The 20,159-nt window shown below is 36.7% G+C and overlaps 3 protein-coding genes across 14 annotated transcripts; 2 read left to right on the top strand and 1 right to left on the bottom strand.

Annotated features, from left to right (window-relative positions):
- LOC141639518 (uncharacterized) lies at positions 1–8,994 on the top strand. Of its 10 annotated transcripts, none has more exons than XM_074448620.1 (16): positions 1–32; positions 285–365; positions 456–524; positions 649–717; positions 835–903; positions 1,002–1,100; positions 2,408–2,506; positions 3,978–4,264; positions 4,885–5,114; positions 5,361–5,463; positions 5,602–5,849; positions 6,075–6,194; positions 6,276–6,689; positions 7,259–7,334; positions 7,469–8,227; positions 8,482–8,994. In XM_074448620.1, exons 3-16 carry the CDS (start codon positions 457–459, stop codon positions 8,619–8,621), a joined length of 2,781 nt encoding a protein of 926 aa, XP_074304721.1. In that variant the 5' UTR covers positions 1–32; positions 285–365; position 456; the 3' UTR covers positions 8,622–8,994. The 10 variants fall into 10 exon arrangements, with proteins under 10 accessions (XP_074304721.1, XP_074304719.1, XP_074304728.1 ...); XM_074448618.1 differs by having other exon boundaries at positions 6,072–6,194; XM_074448627.1 differs by lacking the exon at positions 2,408–2,506.
- A 960-nt stretch (positions 8,995–9,954) lies between these two features.
- On the top strand, positions 9,955–18,510 carry LOC141639514 (protein REVEILLE 6). Of its 3 annotated transcripts, none has more exons than XM_074448613.1 (8): positions 9,955–10,453; positions 12,779–12,836; positions 12,975–13,098; positions 13,186–13,350; positions 14,750–14,872; positions 15,378–15,487; positions 16,540–16,599; positions 18,052–18,510. In XM_074448613.1, the coding sequence occupies exons 1-8, from the start codon at positions 10,191–10,193 to the stop codon at positions 18,067–18,069; spliced, it is 921 nt and encodes a 306-aa protein (XP_074304714.1). In that variant the 5' UTR covers positions 9,955–10,190; the 3' UTR covers positions 18,070–18,510. The 3 variants fall into 3 exon arrangements, with proteins under 3 accessions (XP_074304714.1, XP_074304712.1, XP_074304713.1); XM_074448611.1 differs by having other exon boundaries at positions 18,047–18,510; XM_074448612.1 differs by having other exon boundaries at positions 10,049–10,453; positions 13,195–13,350; positions 18,047–18,510.
- An 840-nt stretch (positions 18,511–19,350) lies between these two features.
- Positions 19,351–20,006, bottom strand: LOC141639515 (uncharacterized protein PAM68-like). The gene has a single exon (XM_074448614.1). It carries the CDS (start codon positions 19,866–19,868, stop codon positions 19,422–19,424), a length of 447 nt encoding a protein of 148 aa, XP_074304715.1. The 5' UTR covers positions 19,869–20,006; the 3' UTR covers positions 19,351–19,421.
- Between the last annotated feature and the right edge of the window lie 153 nt (positions 20,007–20,159).

Here is a 20,159-nt window from a genome sequence, read left to right as displayed (position 1 = left end):
CTTTCTGCAACAATTCCAGGTGATGTAAGACTGTAAGCGTTACTGTGTTAGTAGCACTGCACCACGCTCATTATCTCCCTTCTCTCTCTTCTCTGTTCCATTACCACTTTTAGCAAAAGCTTTACCATCACATTTCCTCATTTATTCATCTCGTCGCAATTAAACCCTATTTTTCCACATTACTTTTTCACCTCTTCAATAATTCGTCGTTTTCTCTCTGTTTCTTCACGTGATCATCCTTTTCACTCATTTACATCAAAATTGATGTGAATTTATTGTTTCAGCTCGCAATTTTCCAAGATTTTGAAGAATTAAGTTCGAAGTTTTGTTGATTTTGGTTTGAAGTCGTCGGAAATCGTTCGCGAGTAAGAAACTTCTACTCTTGTAATCTTTCTTTGAATTTCGTTTTCTTGATTTTTTTTAGTGAATTCTGTTTGTTTTTGAGAATTTTGAAGAATGATTTATGAGAGTGAAGCTCGAAATCTTGCTGAAGTCGGTTCGAAGTCGTCGGAAATTGTTCGCGAGTAAGAAATTCTGCTCTTATTAATTCTTGTTTCTTGATTTTTTTTAGCGAATTATGTTTATTGGAGTAATGTATTCGTATCGTGTCGAAGATTCTGAGCTGTGAATCTTTTGTAAATTTTGAAGGATGAATTACGAGAGTGAAGCTCCAAGACTTGTTGAAGTCGCTTCGAAGTCGTCGGAAATCGTTCACGAGTGAGAAATTCTGTTCTTATTTCTTGATTTTTTTTATTGAATTTCGTTTGTTTGGAGTAATATATGCGTATAGTGTTGAAGATTTTGAAGCTTCGATTCTTTTTCTGAATTTTGAAGGATGATTTACGAGGACGAAGCTCGAAATTTACTAGAAGTCGCTTCTAAGTCGCCGGAAATTGTTCGCAAGTATGAAAATATTTATGCTGTTATTAATTTTTGTTTGAATTTGTTTTCTTGATTTTGTTTGTGTGAAGTAATGAATGCATATCGTTTTGGTGTAACAGAAATTCTAGAATTTCGTATTCAAGAGAATTATTGTTGTCGTTGTCAGAAGCGGATAATTGTAAGGAGCTACCTACTGGAGTTGACGAGTCAACTTTTAGGTGAAATTCGCATATCTCATGCTCAAATTATGATCAATTTTTCGCATGTTTGTTAATGTACATATTGTATATGAATTAATTTTGCTGATGGAGTTCTTTGAGCAATGGACGGATCGATTTCTGATAATGTAGGTAGTTATTACAAATCATGAGATAAAATACTGTGTTTTTGCTTCATTTATGTTAAGTTTTAGTTGATTATTTTATTTCAATCTTGCTGAAAATATGAATTAACTTCTGAGTTTATTAGTTTTTGTTCATTAACTCATGTTATTTTAAGAGTTTTATAGCAACTCAAGTACCTTTTATTAGTAATTTAGGTTGTCTAGGCTATCTTCTTCTGGACCGAAACTGAAGAGCAAAAATGAATTGAACTGAAGAACAAAATTGAAATGAATTGAATTGAGTTGAAGAAGATAATGGAATGGAATTGAACTGATTTGAAGAACAAAAATGAACTGAACTTAAATTAAGTCTAAAAAACTGAACTTCGTTTTTGGTAGTATGACTGTAACTATGTAAGATTGCTCTTGTATGCTTTGTTTTCAGTTTAGGATTGTCGCTAGGGACTCTAAAGGAGGCGTAGTGGACTTTGTTAACTTAAGGATAGGACAACTTATGAAAACCGCAGATAAATGAGTGATTATCCGTAGATAAGAAATACTCAATATAAACACCAGACACCATCCATGCTTCATTTCAAAGCATACAAGTGGGTTGGAGTCTAAAGTGAGAAACCTCACATGTTCTTCCATTGTAGCTAGGACAAAATTTTCCTCTTTCACCAGTATTGTAGGGGCTGTTACATTCAGTAAATGTTACTGTGAGTCCTGGTTTTTGTGTTCTGTGTTTTTTGTGTCGCGTAGATTAGATCTTTCCTTTCATGGGCATAGTTGATAATTGATGAATGCAGATTGTAGGTGTTCGTCTATTCAGTTATATGGTGGAAGTTGGTAGCATAACTTTGTGTTAGTTTTGTTTCAACCTTAAGAAGTGCGTTGGCAGCAAATTTCTTTCAGTTTCTATTCTTAGTTTACTCGAGGAAAACCTAAATCATTGCGACTTGTTTGTCATACACTTTTATTTTACTTCTGATACCCCTGGAAATTCAATATTAATAAAAAATTTGAAGAATGAGTGGTAAGACGTAAGAGTAAGAGCTCACAGTTTTGGAATTGTGCTTGAATGGAAGAACATTAGCTTTGACCATATAGGAAACAAAGTACTAGTATCTTATATTGATGACATTTGTTGTTTTACATCGTGGTTTTGTCAAACTGTTAAGTTACGGAATTCTGAGTTTGCAGAGATTTAAGAATTTCCTATACAAGAGACCACCTGTTATCTTTAGCTGAAGTAAATTGGTGCAAGGAGTTACCTTATGGATTTGATCAATCAATAATCAGGTGAAATTCACATCTTTTATGCTGAAATAATGAACTCTTTGGTTCACGAGTAGCCTTGCCGTTTTGAGTTTCCCCAGATTGACTTATATTTAGTCAGTTAGGAATTGAGCACTTCAGTTATGATTATCAAGAGTAGCTAATTAGCTATTACCGAGTATAGGCCAAAGAGAGTCTCTTTGTTGTGTCATATTACTGTAAATGTTATTGATCTCAGGATACATTAAGGATTTAAATGTTCAACTAGTTCAAGTCATATGCCATTTGTGGAAGGTTTTCGCTTCCAAATGAATATGAGTGTTCTTTTCTTAGAGGAGTCGTATCTATTTTCTTCTCACCTTTTTCTCTGTTCCATCAGGTTTACTACATTGTTCAAACTGCTCACATATTGACATATTGTAAGAAATGTAGTAATAAACCTGGTGATGGAGGGAGTAGTTTACCCCCTATCTCTTTACTCTTTAACACACCCAACAACAACAACATCAGAGCCTTAATCCCAAAATGATTTGGGGGTGGCTGACATGAAATCATCCTTTAGAACCGTTTATGGGTGATCGCACACCTCAAAATGCGAAAATACACAAAAGGAAAAGTGAAACTCTTTAGCACACCCATGTAAACAAAAAATATAGAGTATGCCTCCGTATTTTATAAATATGTGAGAGGGGAAGGGTGAAAGAAAAAAGTTTGGAGGAGATATACATATCAATCCCAGTCTTTGAGTGATCAAATTGTTTGCCTGCTCCATTCCTTTGTCAAAGCTAAGCTCCATTGTGTAGTATGTAACACACAACACTTGTCCGACATGACACCACTCAAACACTTCATATTAGGTTAAAAATGTGAAATTTTTCATGAACTAGTTGCATCTTGTGCTCCAACACACATCCACATCCACACCCACACCCAATACTTGCCACTGAGTCTCGGTAGCATGGCCATAGGGTAGAAAAATGATGAAGTCCTTATATCCTATAATTCTGTTTGTTGCTTGGAACTTGTGGATACACATGTCAATGGCGTGTCTGTGTCTCTCTATGTCTCTCATACATCAACTATCAATGTGATTGCTGTAACTTGAAAGCTATAAATAGCTCTGTGGCTCTGTGCTGGTATCAATTGGCTGCCTACTGTCATAGGGTTGTAGGATTATCATCTTGTAAAATACTCTCTAGCCCCATTTGATCACTTCCTATTCAACTTCATTTTTAAGAAAATAAGACGAAATATCGTCATTACTCTTTTTTTCTCAAAAAGGTTGAGTGTAATATAACAAGAAGGTTATCTCCTTCAAAAATACATAAGAAAATTGTAATACCTAATGTGGAAACTGTCAACTGGTCAATTTTCTGAGAAAAGCTGAAATGGAATAGTGGTCATTGTTTGAGATGAAAGGAGCATAAAGTAATGCATCGTCATGTATACTTAATGATTATTAGTTTATTACCTTATTTCATTTGGTTTTCAACAGTGACTTACAAAATGCATGTAAGAGAGCACCTGAAATCCTTGAACTGCAACGCCATAAATCAGTGTCAGCTGGTGAATTTTTGGGGACTTCTATTTGGGAACATTCTGAAAGATGGGATAGTTTCAAGCTAAGCACTGCAGATGGCGCTTATAAGAGTGCACCTGATATAAAGAAATCGCAGGGCCATGTATCACCCGCAGGTGGTAGAATGTCTGGGGTTTCAGCTGAGGAATCTGCTGAACGATGGGATAGTGCTAAGTTGATCAATGCAGATAGCAAGTCCACAGGTATCTAAGAGTACCTTTCTCGTATAAGTTGATTCTTATAATAGATATGTTGCATGTATTAACCTTGAGGTTTTACTGATAACAAATGCTTAAAAGTTACTGTTCATGCCGAGGTTATGACTTAAATGAAATTTTAAGTATACAGTACTACGACAGAACTGTATGTATATGGAAACCAATTACCTGATGTCCATCTAAACAGATATGGAGTAACTGTTTCACTTCCAAGTCGTAAGTTCTTCAAATCTTGTATGTTGCACATCTTGTGTAGGGTTGGGAGAAGGGGAAAAAAAGGAGGTTTCTAATTGGGCAGGGTCTACCATAGTGTGATACACTCGGTCTACCTAAGATTTTTCATTGATCTACTATCCTTAACACAGCTATGAATGTGAGATAACATGGCTATAGCTTACTGTAGTCTAATTTAGATGTTCTAGATGGCCAAAGCGATCAACCAACAATCACCTCAATTAGATCAAATTTACCCACTAATCTTCCAACAGCTAATTTGATACATTAACGATTTGATGTACTTTATATCTTCCAAGTACATTTTTTTCTAGTTGGCTATTTAATTATAAACAAGATAGAATGTCTAAACATGTTGTTGTATCACTCAGGCTCTGAAAAATTCAACGGGCAGCAATTACGAAGGCCATGGGCAAATCCTATCACTATTGGCATCACTAGAAATACCTCAGAAAATCCTGAACAAAGTAGCATTCTGGGGAACTCTTCTGTTATGAAGTCCCTGCCAGATGGATCGGAGATGTCAACTTTAAAACCTCCAGGGTCTGATAGTCTACTGAGTAGGTGCAGTCAACCATATCGCCCTCCTTTCTATTTTAAGGTCTGGCCCTGTGATGCACTATGTATCTTCTCTCTGTTTTTATTGAGATAGGGAGGAATTTGTGGAAAGGACAAACGATAGAAGTCGCTCATTGTACAGTACTTTTATGTTGGACCAAGAGTATTATGTTTTTTTTTTTTTGGTGAAACCAAGAGTATTATGTTTTACAATGTTTATATATGTTAACTTTAGCTTTGCTATATGGAAAGATAAATCTCATAATAACCTTCTGTTTTATGCAAGCAGAGCCGCCCAGACACTCAGAAACATGACTTGGCCAGTAGTAAATCATATGGACATGCTGAGGTCCCTAGCAAGCAAAGGGCAACAGAAGATAGTTGGATAAAAGGTGATGGCAGTTTATCATTTTTTTTTTGTTTTGCGTTTTTAGGCCTTAAAATGTAAGATTTTTTCACAATTCTGTACTGATATGTGCCTGCAATAGTAAATCAAATTGCCAGCTGCTAACTTATCACTTCCTGCATAGCTTCAGATGAGATAAAGACAAATGAGCCATTGATATCAATCGAGGAAAAGCAGAAATCAAATGGACTTGATGAAGTCATCTCCAAATCTCTGGAGGAGCATTCAGCTTTGCAAGTAGTAAACCGCTTTAGAGTTTCCCCGCCTATCATTTCTTCTGTTTCCACATCACCCGAATTTCCATCCTCTTCTTCAAGAACAACTGAAAATTGTCCTACAGAAGATTCTTTGACCGATCAGCCAATAATAGAGGTAGACCATATGGCTTTCACCATATTAAACAAAGTTTTAGGGAAGAACTCATTGTTGGACTAAAGGCTTTCAAGCATCGTCATAATAGATGCCACATTATATATGCATTTAATCAAATGCCTTGTGTGAATTATTATAGTTCATGACAAACGAAAATAAAAGGTCAAGGTACCAATGATTTTAAATGAATGTTTCTTAAGGAGGACTCTTCTGTTGATTTAGCAGGGTCAAGAAGTGACCTACCAGGTAGAAACGTTGCAGCCGCAGGTTCAGGAGGGAGGGAGGTTCTCAGCCCTTATCATTTTGGAAGATGCAGAGGAAGTCGATCCAGACTTAATTGATGAGGTATGCTTTTCAATACTCAAACAAACCACAGCTATGCACACGTCTTTTTATGAACGCCTTCCTAAGTTGTGGCCTTTGCAGGCAAATCTTGCATCCAATGATAAAACTAGAGATGATCAGAGAGTAATTGCGGGTAATGTGAGATTTGGCAAGACAAGAAAGAAACGACTGAGGAGTCAAGTTGCTCCTTTCACCACGAGAACAGAGAATATAACCATCAATAGTTTTCAAAACAACACAGCCAGAAAAACTGCTGCCAAATCATCAGATATGAAAGCTTCTATGAGTTCAGCAGTGTTTATTAAACCATCATACAAAACTTCTAACTCTCAAGGAGGTTTCGTAGCTCAGGAACAGAAGGGTTTTGATGTTTCATCCAAGAACTTGCCTAAAGGCTTTCCAAAAAAGGCATCTGTTGCAGATCATTTAGCAACAGAAGCAAAAGTCTCCATTGGATCTGTTTCAGAAATTTGGCATCCATCTCATCGCACTAAGGTAGTCTCTTATTCCACTGTACATAAGTTTATGGTGTGTGTCATATTTGTAGTATCACGCGCACCCAAGATATATTCCATCCCATTTATATTGTCTCATTTGTAGTCAAAGTGTCAGATAGATTGACCACATTTTCTCACAATAGAAATTAATTGCAATGATAGTGTGAAAACTCTTGTTTTGATAAGTCAAACATGATAAGTCAATAGACATTAACTACAAAATTTGAAAATTATTGTTCTGGTAAGTCTGTGTTGCCTCTTACCGGGATCACGAGGCTTTTGAATATTGCAATGATGATAGCTTACACTAGTACGGAGTATCATATTTGTGAAACAAGAAAAAAAGTTCGAATCAGAGTGGTTTTACTAGGCGTATAATAGAAAACCATTAAATGCATACCTTTGATTTCTTTTACTGTATCATTTGGAACGTTACTTTGCTTTACATAAAAATAACAAATATGAAGCAAGTCCAAGCCTGTCAATGGAGTTATTTGTAGGTAACATTTCTTTTGACGCAGTAGTACATTCTTAAAACTTAACATTCAATTTTCTTTCTCTTGCCAGCATCAAGATATAATAGTGGATAGCAGAAACAGCTGCAAACCTGATCCAGAGAACATTCACTGGCTTTCAGACAATGGTACGATATATCATTCGCCTTCCCATCATACAAAGTCAATTTCTTTGATTGAGCATGTTTGTCAATCCTTTTCCATCTTATCTAAAACCAGTAGTCCAGTGTGCGTTACATTTTCATTTATAACCCTTGTGCAGACGAAATTTCTAGTAACTTTCCATCATGGCCTGACCTAAGTTGCACCAACATTTGGAGAGCATCAACCGAAATGTCCACAAAGGAAAATATTCTAGATAAAGAGCAATCAAGAGAAATGTCATTTTTTGCTCGAGAGTTAGGCCACACTTTCGGAGAAGTTACAAAGACTCAGATCCAAGAAGGTTTGAATTTTGATCCATCGCCTTGTTCCAGTGATGAAGCTGACTCAGATTTCGAGATCAATCTACCGGATGAGGATAGTTTGATCACAGTTGATGAAACATACATTTTCCAGGAAGACACAAAGAATCAAACTCCCGAGTTCCCTTTGAAAGGTGGATGGAACATTTTTTCATTTCCTGGTTCAAATAAACCAATCCAAACTGACACCCCTCATTGGACTCCAATTACACCAGACCCATGGGTTAATAATTCCCAACTGAATTTCGCACAAATGTTTGTCAACCCATATAATATTCAGGCTGATTTCGGAGGTCCATCACAGTATACAGATCCTTGGAGATTGAATCAGTTCAATCATGGTCCATTTCCAGCTAATCAGGTTTCCTATGGACAGCTACCTGTGGCGCCGCAAGTATATGGGCCGCCTTTTCAGAATTTTCTCTCCCCCAGAATGCCACAGGCTCACAGCTTCTATCCTCATCATAACAATACCCTCCCAAATGTGCCCCTATCCTACTGTCAGGCTGCTCAGATGCCATGTCGTAAAAAGGAACCAGACCAGCTTCGAATGAAAGGTATGTAACTACAAGTCCAAAATTATGTCAGTAACTGCTTGCGCTAAATAGTTTATGTTAACTGACCGACTGAAAATGATTCCAACTCGGATTAAAAAACACTAGAAAACACTGGATTCAATCTGAAATGACTAATTGCATAGTTTACATATTCCATTTTGGTCTGTCTTCCTTATAATTTACTTTCGACAATTTTAAGAATTTTTTGTGTAGTGTGAGTGAATGTCGCCATGTTTCTCCTCCTTCTCTAATAGGTCGACATGGTGAAGACGGAATCCGACCTACATTTAGCCAGATAATCAAGATGCAAATTCAGATGGCACAGATGAAGTTGCAAGCAGTTCCTGGTTTCGAGAAAAAAGGCTTACGACAACCTTATCAGAAACTCGCATAGTCGGTATAGGTAAATGATGAAAAGAGTAAATAGTCGTAATTAGTACCTGCAAATATGAAATATGGTCGGCAAAATATGAGCGTACTTGTCAATGTGCAAAGTGGATAGTAGTCTAGAGTAGTTTAGTCCAGTACATAATGTGGTTACAATTGGTTGGTTATCAGTTATCAGCGTACTATACTTTGCTTCCTGCTGGAAAGAGAATTGTATAGTGCAGGACCATAAATATCTGTCGACTGTAAAAAGAAAGTGCTGGAAAATTAACCGATAATGGCTGGAGCTAAAATTGAGGTAGGAAAGTGACTGATTTTGGGAAATAACGTCGGTAGATATTTGTGGAAGATATCAATAACAAACAAAGCGGTACATGTTACTTGGACTTCGACGTCGGCATGGAATCAATTGCAATCCTTAATTACATATGTCACCCACCCTTTACTCTTTCATATTAGGGTTTCCAATTTATAATGTGTGGTTGGGAAATCTAAAATTAGAATCGAATTTCAATGGAATTTTAACATTTTTGTATCCCAAAACTTGAACATCGAATTCGTGCAGCTCAAAAAATCTCTAACTTTTTACCTAACCCTAGTCATTTGAATTACCGGCTTACCGCCTAGCCCTTATATGGTTATACGTATCAAACTCATTTCACAAACACATGTTAACTAATGTTTGGAGAAGAATAAAATGGAGAGGATGCACAAAAGTATTTTGACAATTAACAAAATAGAAATTTTAAAAAAATTGGAAATTCATTTTCGATGTAGATACATACGCACGGAGTTAAATAATAAGTTGAACTAGTAGTTTTAAGTGCGATAATTTATACCCCTTAATCTCATTCAATTAAACATCTACTCCCCGTCCCGCTCAATTGTTATCATTTAATTTTGGCACAAAGACCAAGGAAAGAAAATGGGTCAATTACTAAATGACAAGTGAACCAAATTGTGTGTGAATGATCAAATTGCTCTTTAAGTTCACTCTTAAAATGGAAAGGACAACAATTGACCGAGACACCATAAAATGGAAAAGGACAACAAATGAATGGGATAGAGGAGTATTTTTTTTATTTTTTTTATACCATTCGTTTTAGTTCGAATTTGAGCCGATAGAGCCATTACAGAAGTCGGGATTGAACTCGAAACCTTGACAATTTAGAACAATCTGTTACTAGTCGATCTGAGTGTGTACGAGATTACGAGAATTCAATTAATAAAAATCTATGATATGATAAAAAGGAAAAAGTGTTGAATATCTAAATAGTGGAGTATCTATATAGTAGGCTGATTTTAATAACCAAATAACATGGGGGATACAAAGAGCAGTCAAGTCTAAACCAAACCACATGTAATTTTACCACAAACAACGTACTCGTGTTACTCTTACTCCTCCCAACAGTCTCAATCAAACCCCGAGTGACTCACCTAGTCACCACGATACCACTCTTTCCTAACTCGCGAATCCCCAATTACTACAATCCCCCAATATCACACCACACAAACAAAAATCTCATTTCTTCTAACCCTAATTTTCGATACTCTTTTATTATCTTTCTTCATTTCAATGGTGTCTATGAATCCGAATTCACCTGAAGGATTTTATTTAGATGTTAATGGTTCTGCGTTGCCGGGAATAAACCCGTTCAACGCGACGCCGGTGAGTTCTCCCACGGCGGCGGCAGCGGCGGGGAATACGGCGGGGAGTACGGCGTTGTCGATTGCTGATGAATCGAATAGTAAGAAGGTTAGGAAGCCGTATACGATATCGAAATCGCGTGAGAGTTGGACTGAACCTGAACATGATAAATTCCTTGAAGCTCTTCAACTGTATGTTCTTTCGCTTTCCTGACTTTGTTGATTTCTGAATTATTGAATTTTGCGGTGGTTTTGTGATGTTAGGTGTTTCTGATTATTATCGTAGTTGTAGCTCAATTGCGTGGAATTAATTTAGGAATTTGTGAGTTGAACATGTGAATTATTAGGGTTTTAGTTAGGGTTTTCTGAGCATTTGAGGGTGAAATAAGGGGTTTGGATGTGTGGTACTGCTTGCTACAGGAGATTCTGATATTGTGATTATCTGCTGTATTGTTTCGAGAATTTATGATTGAAATACGGTAGATAATAGAAATATAGAATCAATATATACGGAGTAGTTTAGCATTTTGGGGGAACAGATTATTTCTCATTTTATTGGTGAAAGGTGTAAAGGTTGAAAGAAGATTGAAATACGGTAGATTATTTCTCGTTTGATTGGTGAAAGACGTGAAGGTTGCGAGAAGAGTAATTCAGTTCGTTGTTTTGAAATGGGGAACTTTGGCTATGGTTCTAAATCTATTTCAAAATTAGTCAGTACTTGTATTTGATACAATTTTCATTTTAGTATTTGAGGGACATAGATGCGTGAATATCTGCTGTCTTACTTCAAGAATCTAAGATTGAAATTCCGATAGTAGAATTAATATATGGAGTAGTTTAATGAATTTGGGGCAAAGAGCATTTATTAGTTGATTGGTGAAAGGAGTGAAGGAAGATTGCTATGGTTATGATTCATCGGATTAAGAGAGCCTGTTACTGCATTTTATTGTGTTGAAATGAGGAACTTTGGGTATGGTTCTAAATCGATTTCAACATCAGTTATTTGATACAATTCATGATACAATCTTCAATTTGGATCATATGGAAACAACCTATTTGTGTTTGTAACAAAGGGGTAAGGTTGCGTTTATCAAACCCCGTATTCTGTTATTTTCAGAATTTATTGATGTACTGGGGTAATCTTGTTGGTTGTATTAGTCTCAGAGTTTGGAGTGCCTATTAATGGACATCGAATATTAAAGTTAGCTTTTGTGGACTGTTTTTTGGGAGAAAACTAGTCCTCAGTCCATTGTCGAATACTAAAAGGCAAAGCGGCCCTGTAATAGCTAACTAAGATTTTTAAAACGGAAAATGCACGCGGTTCCCTTGAAATTTGATGTTTTGCCCGAAATACCCAATTTTTTTATCCGGAAAACTTTAAAAGGCTATAATTCGTGTTTAAGAGCTCATAAAGTGACAATTTTTTTTTTTCAAATTGATTATCTTTTCGAGGACTACGACTTTAAAAAAACAATTGTCGAGTTTGGAATTCGTGACCAAGAGATATGGTCACTCAAAGTTTGTTCGGTAAAAAAAACTGACGTACAAAAACTCCTAGCCACGGGATCCAAAAACGACAAATTTTTTTTCAAATCGTAGTTCTCGTAAAGATAATCGATTTGAAAAAAAAAAAATTATCACTATCTGAACTCGTAGACACGACGAGTTATAGCCTCTTAAAGTTTTCCGGAACAAAAAATTGGGTATTTCGGGCAAAATTCGAAACTTCAAGGGCACCGTGCGCATTTTCCCTTTTTAAAATAAACAGAACATATGGCCCCATTTGAATGTATACTATGTATCTCTCATGGGCCAATCTTGTTCTTATCTGAATATAGAGTAGTCATTCTTGGGTCGAAGGGAAAGTGAAGGTTTAGAAGGTTTCTTCTGGACGGAGAACTCTGTGTTGCTATTTAGGACTTGAAACTGCGGAAACCTGTTTTGGACCATCACTGACCTGTTGGCAATATGGGGTATAGCTCTTTTTTTTGTTAATTTCACATTCAGTTTCCTCCGATTTAATTTTTTAGCTAATATATCATTGAGTGCTGTGAGTTTAAGCATTGAGCTTTAGTCATCAAACAATGGTCACTAACTAACTACTGAGCATCTAAGTTCCACAATGTATTTCTCACTACTATCAAATCCTGTATGTGAGAACTGTCTTTGAAGTTAAAACTAAAGCACGTCGAAGGTTGTGAACAAAGTACAAGACCAAGAAAGTACATCATCAAATTGTCAGAAAATAATATAAAGGTACTGCTGTCAATGAAAGGATTGACAAGCAGTTTAAGTGAATTAATTGTATGATTTGACTAGGTGGATCAAGGGAAATTATGTAGGAAGTTGATGGTTGTGTGCTTGTTGTGTAGCTCATTGGTACAAGGTTGGTGTGATCTCCAGAGGAAAATTCATTCCTCGTCATATACTCATATGTGTATTAGAATCATGTCAAGTTAACCTTTGTTTACCACATTAGTTTGGTGGTAGTTATCTCAATTCCTTAATCTCCTACAGCTTTGACCGTGATTGGAAGAAAATTGAAGCTTTTATTGGGTCAAAAACTGTTATTCAGGTATGTATGGTAATTAAAATCTTCTGTGGTATATCATGGAGTATTTGAGTTCTAATGCAGCACAAACTTCACGATATGTTTGGCATACCATTATTGTTTGCCACATAAGCAAGTAAAATACTGTTAACCTGTATGCAGATACGTAGCCATGCTCAGAAGTATTTTCTGAAGGTCCAAAAGAGTGGGAGCAATGAGCATTTACCTCCACCCCGCCCAAAACGAAAAGCTGCTCATCCCTATCCCCAGAAAGCTCAAAAAACTGGTAAGCTACCTTCTCATTTTAATATTTTATTTAGCGAAGTGCTTCATATTACTTTTTGCTAGGCTGTTCTGACCTGGTCTCTGACAGCTACACCAGCTTCTCAAGCTCCCGGTTCTCTTCAAACATCTGCTCTCTTGCTCGAACCTGTAATTCAAGATCCTGTGTTAACACCCAGAAATGCTAATGCTACTGCAGCTCCGTCATCCTGGGCTGCCAATTCTCAGACGGCTGATGTGTTGAATGGGGCCACAGGTTGTTTAACAGGCCTTCATAATTTATAGATTTAAATGCTGTTCCTTCAGGATTGTTGATTAATTTTTAGTGAAATTTACAACTTACCACCCTGTATTTAACGTATTTTACAACTTACCACCTTCTATTTCGTTTATTACAACTTACCACCTCCATTTTACCCTAAATTGCCCAACTCCCACCGTATTTCCATCCCGATGTTTATTTAACTTAATTCCCGACTCCTTTAAGTGAATTAACTAACAAATGACTAAACTATCCCTAATATATTCCCTCAACCTCTCTTCCACTCTAATCCATAAAGTTACATTCATCCCTTCACCAACTCTCCACTAATAATCAGCCACCACCCTCAATCCCTTCGGTCTTCGACCACCATAACCAGCCCTTCTACCACCATGATCACCATAACACTGCGGACCACCCGAGACACGACACTCTTAACTTAAAACACATATTGCCAATCCACCTCATTCTCATCCCACCAACAACCTTTTCCCACCGCCAAACCCTTCCGCTTCGGAGACCCATTTACACTCAAAACCACCTCCTGCTCACCCAAAACCAGCCTTCTACATACGAATGAAAACCCTTCCCACATTCATAACCCACCACCACCACTCTTTCTTGTTGAAAACGTGGCAAAATCGAAGTGTAAAATGGAGAGTAAAGATGGATAAAAAGAAGAAATATTACTTAGTTTATAACTTTGGCACTTGGAAGTGAGAAACTTTTTTCTCAGAACTGTAAATTTGGAGGGTATCTTCAAATTTTTCACAAATTTTGCTTCCTTCCCCGCCGTCGAAGGACATCTTTAGACACCCCTGCTGCTTCATCCTCATCAAGGACTTGGGCAATAGTGTATTTACCCCTCTCCGTCCCTTGAAAACTCTAGATCTGGCATTTTTCAAGGGTGGGGGGAGTGGTTTTGTCGATTGAGGGTGGTGGTGGCGAGTGGCAACATATGCATGGAAGTTCGATTAGAAAAACTGAGGACATTGTGGCACACAACGTAAGGTGTTGGTTGGCTTGTGATGGAGGGCGGTGGAGCCGGTGGTGTACGGGTTGTTGCTAATAGTTTTGCAATGGTCAATAGAAGTGGTGGTGTGGTGAGATTAGACAGTGAGGAGGTAGGAGGTGAGTCAATGAAAATGTGGGATTGTGTGTATGTAAGGGTAGTTGGGTCATTTCATAGTTTATTAACTTAAAGAATCGAGAATTAAGTTAAATGAACATGGGGATGGAAATACGGTGGGAGTTGGGCAATTTAGGGTAAAAAGTAGGTGGTAAGTTGTAATAAACGAAATATAAGGTGGTAAGTTGTAAAATACGTTAAATACAGGGTGGTAAGTTATAATTTTCACTAATTTTTAAGCTGCTGGATTGATTATTTGCTTAGGTGATGTAAAATCTTCTGGGCCAACAATTGCTAATAACTGTTCAAGTAGCACTGAAAGCACTGCAATGGCACGCACTGCTGGTAGACTCAATGAAACAATGAAACATGGCCCTCCTTTGAGAGGTAATTCAAATTGTTTTTCTTATTATTGTTGTAATTGTTCATCAAAAAGCTGAAATGGTTGGCAATTTGATAGCTGAGCAGTTATTGATGACATTGAATGGACTTTATTGTTGGAATTTGTGAATGTTGAGTTGTTAGTTTGCGTAGTCTTGTCCACATTCCATGGCATAGCTGCTTATCAATCCCTACTATTCTTTGAAATTGATTGGCCCATTTTTCAAAATTCCCCACTTATTTTGAATAATGGGGAAAATCGGAAGAATAGGAGGATGTAGCTCTTTTCGATGGATGGGGTAGGCCTTTTTGTTTTATGCCGTCATAATTCTTAACTCAAGAATAGTGCATCTTTTGCCGTAAGATGTTAAAGGCTGTTTACGTAGAACTCTAGCTATCAAATCAGGATCTCTTTTCTTTTATGTTGTTCCTTTTTCAAGTAGAAATTTTTCTGTTTTCTTAAGTGTTATCGTTCTAATGAAAATAGTATATTCATTATTTCTGGATGCAGTTCTGCCTGATTTCGCTCAAGTCTACAGCTTTATCGGTAGTGTCTTTGACCCAGAAGCAAGCGGTCATTTGCAGAGGCTTAAAAAAATGGATCCAATTGATGTGGAGACGGTACTTCTCTTTCAGACATCCCTCTTACTTTTGTGTTGATAACTTGGTATTTGTTGCTCTTCATGTGAGATTTGGTCAAGTAGGCAACATTGGTGGTGGGTGGTGGGGGTTGGGTTCTCCAGCATTTATAGGCCGTAGCTCTATAGGCACTTTCTATATGTTCAGGATGAGCAGTCACAGCACCCTAATTTCAATGTTGCAAAATTTTCAAATTAAACAAAAAAGTTGGCACTTTTTAGATCTTCAGGATGAGCAGCAGGGCACTTATTGAAATACTACGTATGGAGTGCTTTTTTTATCATTTGCTACAAAACCGGAATCCGGCCAATGTTCACTTCCTTCATCTTCTCCTGACATTCTTCGTCATCCTTTCTCCATCTCCATCTTCATCCTTTCTCCTTCAACTTTTTCTTCTCTCCTCCCCAACAATCCTCCTCCTCATTTTCTTCTTGTTTATCTCCTTCATCATTTTCAGTGCTACAGCCTCTTCATTCTTCCTCTATCTCTTTCTCTGTATTTTTTTATTCTCTCTCTTCCTCCTCCATCTTCGTTGTGTTTCCTCTCCTTCATCTTTTTCCTCCTTCCAAATTAACTATTTTTTTTTTTTGTTGGAAAAAGCATGTTCTTATCACAATGAGCCCCTTCATTTACTCCTTGTCAACATATTTCTATAGAATAAAAAAGTGTAAAAGTGAACTACTTTGAGCTAAATTAATCAAATCTAAGATTTTAAATTGCTAAAACGGATTATGTATTCACTTTGTTAATCAAAATTGGGGTTTAATATTACTGAAAAATGTTATTTGGAAGGAAAATAACAAGGGTATACCGGTCACTTCACATGTTTTAATCCACGTCTCACCTTACGAAGCAAATTGTTAAAAAAACAATCCTATTAGGTAGTATTAGTTTTTTTTCTTTGTTTGGTAGTAACTTGTAATCTAATAGGTACCGAAATGTCATTGTTCTTAATTAGTTTGCCATGTATTAATTTCATTTACTATTTGTGCTGTACATGTTGAAGTTCTCATTTCTTGTATGATTTTGACCAGGCATTGCTGTTAATGAGGAACCTCTCCATCAACTTGACTAGTCCCGATTTTGAGGACCATGTAAGTTACTAATATTCTGATTGCAGTGAGCTTTTCTGTGTGAAATTAAAATATTACGTTGAGCCGTTTTTATTTCTTCTCTTAAGAAGGAAATTTTTGTGAAGCTAGGAGCCACAGAGTGGTTTCACCAGTTTAAAAGTCGTTTAGTGCAAAGAGCTTAAACATGGCTCCACTTGCGCATATGTTAAAAATGTCTATCTTGGTCTTATGTATTCTTTTTATTACACATCCGACCCTGTTACACCTCTATTTGTGGGAGTTCGTGAGGCATTGAGTCAATGTTGCTGTTCTTGTTGTAGGGTTCCTGTACTGTGGAATCGTACTACCTGGGCTGAAGCCCAAAGGGCATGATTTGTATCATGAACTAGTAATGTTTTATGTTCCAAGTTTGAGCAAGAACGCCTTATTTGGGATTTATGCGTCTCAGACACTCAGGTGCCCCTGGTTATAATTGCCTAACGCCAACGTGTTTGTATGGTGCTAAATGCTAATCATACGTCCTGATATAGTGATATGAGTAGGCTAAGATGCCAAGCTGAAAATCATCTAAGAATGTAGAGACAGCCACATCACATAACTGAACTTCTCCTGTTTATGTGCAATATTAAACTATGAAGTATAGCTTTCCATGTGATATCAAATCTCTTAAAAGTGATTATCAAGTGTGACCGAGGCATATGGCACTGAATGTCTGAACGTGAAATTGTCTTGACTAGCCTAGGCAATTGGAAACACACTGGAAATAGTTGATATAGTTCTATTAACTGTTCACCAGTTTCATGCCTCATTCATATGTAACTGAAGCAAGGTACTAGGTTTCGTGTCACTGCCTCCTTATTAATTTTTCCCTATTAAAAGAGTTTCAAAGAAAGCCATATCACTTACTGCTGTTTCTTCTTGTTAGGGCCTTCAGATTTATGGCACTCTTGTTATCTTGTTAGGACAAGTTAGCCTGGTTTTACTTGTTCTACGATTCTATTATTTTGCTCATCACACGCTGAAAGCAGATTTATCTCCCTGTTTCCGAAAGTTCATACTCCTCCCCGATTCTTTGGAATTTTCCCATTTGTTCAAAATCCCCCTCACAAATTTTGAAAAATGGGGCAATTCCAAAGAATAGAAGGGAGTATCATTCTTAAAACAGTATTTCTTGGCTCTTAATATCGCCCGAGTTCTTCCCTCTTGTTTCCAATGATACCCAGTTTTGCTAGTTGGTGCTTTTTGAAATTTGAAATGTTCTCCGCTATCCCTCCATTTGCCTTGTCATTCATAGCTCGACCTTTTTTCTTAGGCTTTAAGAAAAAGTCACTTTGATAGTTTCTGTTCAGTCTGCTATACTACTAGAAGAGCTGTTGCTTATTTATGACACATGAACCTCTTGTGATCATCAAAATGCTTTTTTTCGTATAATCTCACTAAGTTATTGTCTTTTAATTTTTGATGACAGAGAAGACTGCTATCATCTTATGATATAGATTCTGACAAGGCTGTTCAAGGTGGTTTGAATAACATCACGTGTGGCGATTGATTCGACAACTGTAACATTATGGAAAAGGGATACTGACCACCCCCCTTCCTATGGCTTTTCCTTTGCCAGTTTTTGAACTGGAGATTATAATTAGCATAGTATTCCAGTTTTTTTTACCGTAATATCTTAGTGTAAATAGGAGAAATAGAAAACAATAGATGGGATCGATGTCTTACAAGTTGTAAAGCTGAGTTGACCGTGGAATGATCTTCATGTACAGCAGGCTATGTATATTTGTGAGTTTCTTAGTCTCACCATGTAATTCTTGTTATGTAGTATAATGTACCTCCTGCTTTGAGATTCAATAGTTTAGCGGACTCTTATCCTCCTATTCCAGTAAGACATTCAAATTTAAGACTGACCAAGTTACCACTGTTCCGAAATATGAGTTCTGTAAATGCATGATTCCTTTTCCCTCTTTTTTTTTGTTTGTCTTAGTTTTTGTGCAAGGATTTGAACTCATCTTCTACGTTTTTTGTTCTAGTGATCATGCATTCATGCCTCGTATGTAATTTGCAGCTCTAAGCGTGGCACATTTGTGAAGCCCCTGTTTTGAGTATGATTGAAACTTGATGTTGAAATTTGCTGTTGGAAACATGCCCCTGTGGTAGAGTATGCAGCTGAAAATGTCAAGACTGATGGAAAAATGCGTCTGCGGTAGGCTGAGCAACTCAATATTCATTCAGTCTGATTGCCGGTAAATCTGGAGAGTTGGTCTAGGTTTGTAGTAACAACATAAAAACTTTTCTATGCACTTCAAATGTCCCAACTTTTATAGATGTTGATCAAAATTTATGCCTTAATTATTTAATATGATGTATTCATGTTGATTCCAAGTCAATAAAAGTGAAGCTTTGTTGTTATTGTAATATACTGCAAAAGTTGCGGCAAATACCAAGGTAAAGGAGCGCGTTTGATGTATGGAGTCCTACCCTTATTTTAACATGTATGCGACTGCTCTCAGGCGGCTATTAATCTGAAAATCGTATTAAATTTTTTTCGGATGATAGATGTGCCTCACATGTTTAACTAGCCATTTTTTTTTCTATTCTATCATAATCGAGAATCAAAATACAGTGGAGTCTCATTCCGTGAAAAACCTCAGATAAATGTTTATTTGATTGACAAGCCAAAGTATCCTAACTTATAGTTTCAGCCAAAGAAATTTACACACTCCCAACATTAAAATGAACTTGAATCTAAACCCATTTATCAAAAAAAAAAAAAAAAAAAAAAAAAAAAAAAAAAATAATGTGCAAACATTTCAGATTAGCATATTTTCTCCCCAACATCACTAGTTGGCATCCTCCTCTTTCCACATCTCAACCCAATTGACTTTCGCCTCGTCCAAGCCGAGAATCGACCCTTCCTTCTCAGCATCCCAACTAGTAGACAAAGACCCATAAACAACCCCAAGTGCAGAGCTTCCAAAGAACACAAATGTTGTCACAAATGGAATCCAAAGTGGTACTTTCAACAAATGTCTTTCCTGTAATATATCAAACAGTTTAAGGAACACTACACCAATTGCCAAGGGCACCCCTACTGATGTCACTATCCTTCTTACCATCCTATCAAACACAACTTGTGGAATTTTATCGTCGTCATCGTCGAATTTTTCCTCTTGTTTGTTTGAGCTAGGTTTTGATGCATTATTCTCCTTTTTTTGCATGGATTTGTTGTTGTTTTGTTGTTGTTTGGTGTTGGTCCAAACCCTTTGGATTGTGCATGTAATTTCCATGAGGTTTTAGAGTTTAAAGTATATGTTGTTTGATCCCATGTTGGTTTATTTGTAATACAAAAAAGTTGTTGATTTAATGTAAGTGAAGTATTCATGTTTCTTCTTTTTAATTGTTGTTTATTTTAGAGGTTTGGGTTGTGTTTATAAATTATATGTTCATGGTATGGGAATTTGGAATGGCTTATCTAAGAACAAATGAGTGGTAGTGTGTGATGGCCTCATTTGGTGTAGATTTATCATTCATAAGATATTTCTATGAATAAGAAATTTGATTTTGTTTGTTTTTAACAT

The sequence above is a fragment of the Silene latifolia genome, unplaced genomic scaffold, assembly GCF_048544455.1.
Source record: "Silene latifolia isolate original U9 population unplaced genomic scaffold, ASM4854445v1 scaffold_426, whole genome shotgun sequence".
In the NCBI taxonomy this organism is placed as follows: Eukaryota; Viridiplantae; Streptophyta; class Magnoliopsida; order Caryophyllales; family Caryophyllaceae; genus Silene; species Silene latifolia.
Note: the sequence above shows the minus strand (reverse complement) of the source record. Positions and strands in the feature narration are given on the sequence as shown.

What these genes read in the sequence shown, in the direction of transcription:
- LOC141639518 (XM_074448618.1), top strand. Translation starts at nt 457, where the DNA reads ATGATTTATGAGAGTGAAGCTCGAAATCTTGCTGAAGTCGGTTCGAAG. An exon ending in GCCCTCCTTTCTATTTTAAG is followed by an intron (nt 5,115 to 5,360) that starts GTCTGGCCCTGT and finishes TTATGCAAGCAG; the next exon opens with AGCCGCCCAGACACTCAGAA. An exon ending in ATCCAGACTTAATTGATGAG is followed by an intron (nt 6,195 to 6,275) that starts GTATGCTTTTCA and finishes TGGCCTTTGCAG; the next exon opens with GCAAATCTTGCATCCAATGA.
- LOC141639514 (XM_074448611.1), top strand. Translation starts at nt 10,191, where the DNA reads ATGGTGTCTATGAATCCGAATTCACCTGAAGGATTTTATTTAGATGTT. An exon ending in TTCCTTGAAGCTCTTCAACT is followed by an intron (nt 10,454 to 12,778) that starts GTATGTTCTTTC and finishes AATCTCCTACAG; the next exon opens with CTTTGACCGTGATTGGAAGA. An exon ending in GTCCCGATTTTGAGGACCAT is followed by an intron (nt 16,600 to 18,046) that starts GTAAGTTACTAA and finishes TTTTGATGACAG; the next exon opens with AGAAGACTGCTATCATCTTA.
- LOC141639515 (XM_074448614.1), bottom strand. Translation starts at nt 19,868, where the DNA reads ATGGAAATTACATGCACAATCCAAAGGGTTTGGACCAACACCAAACAA.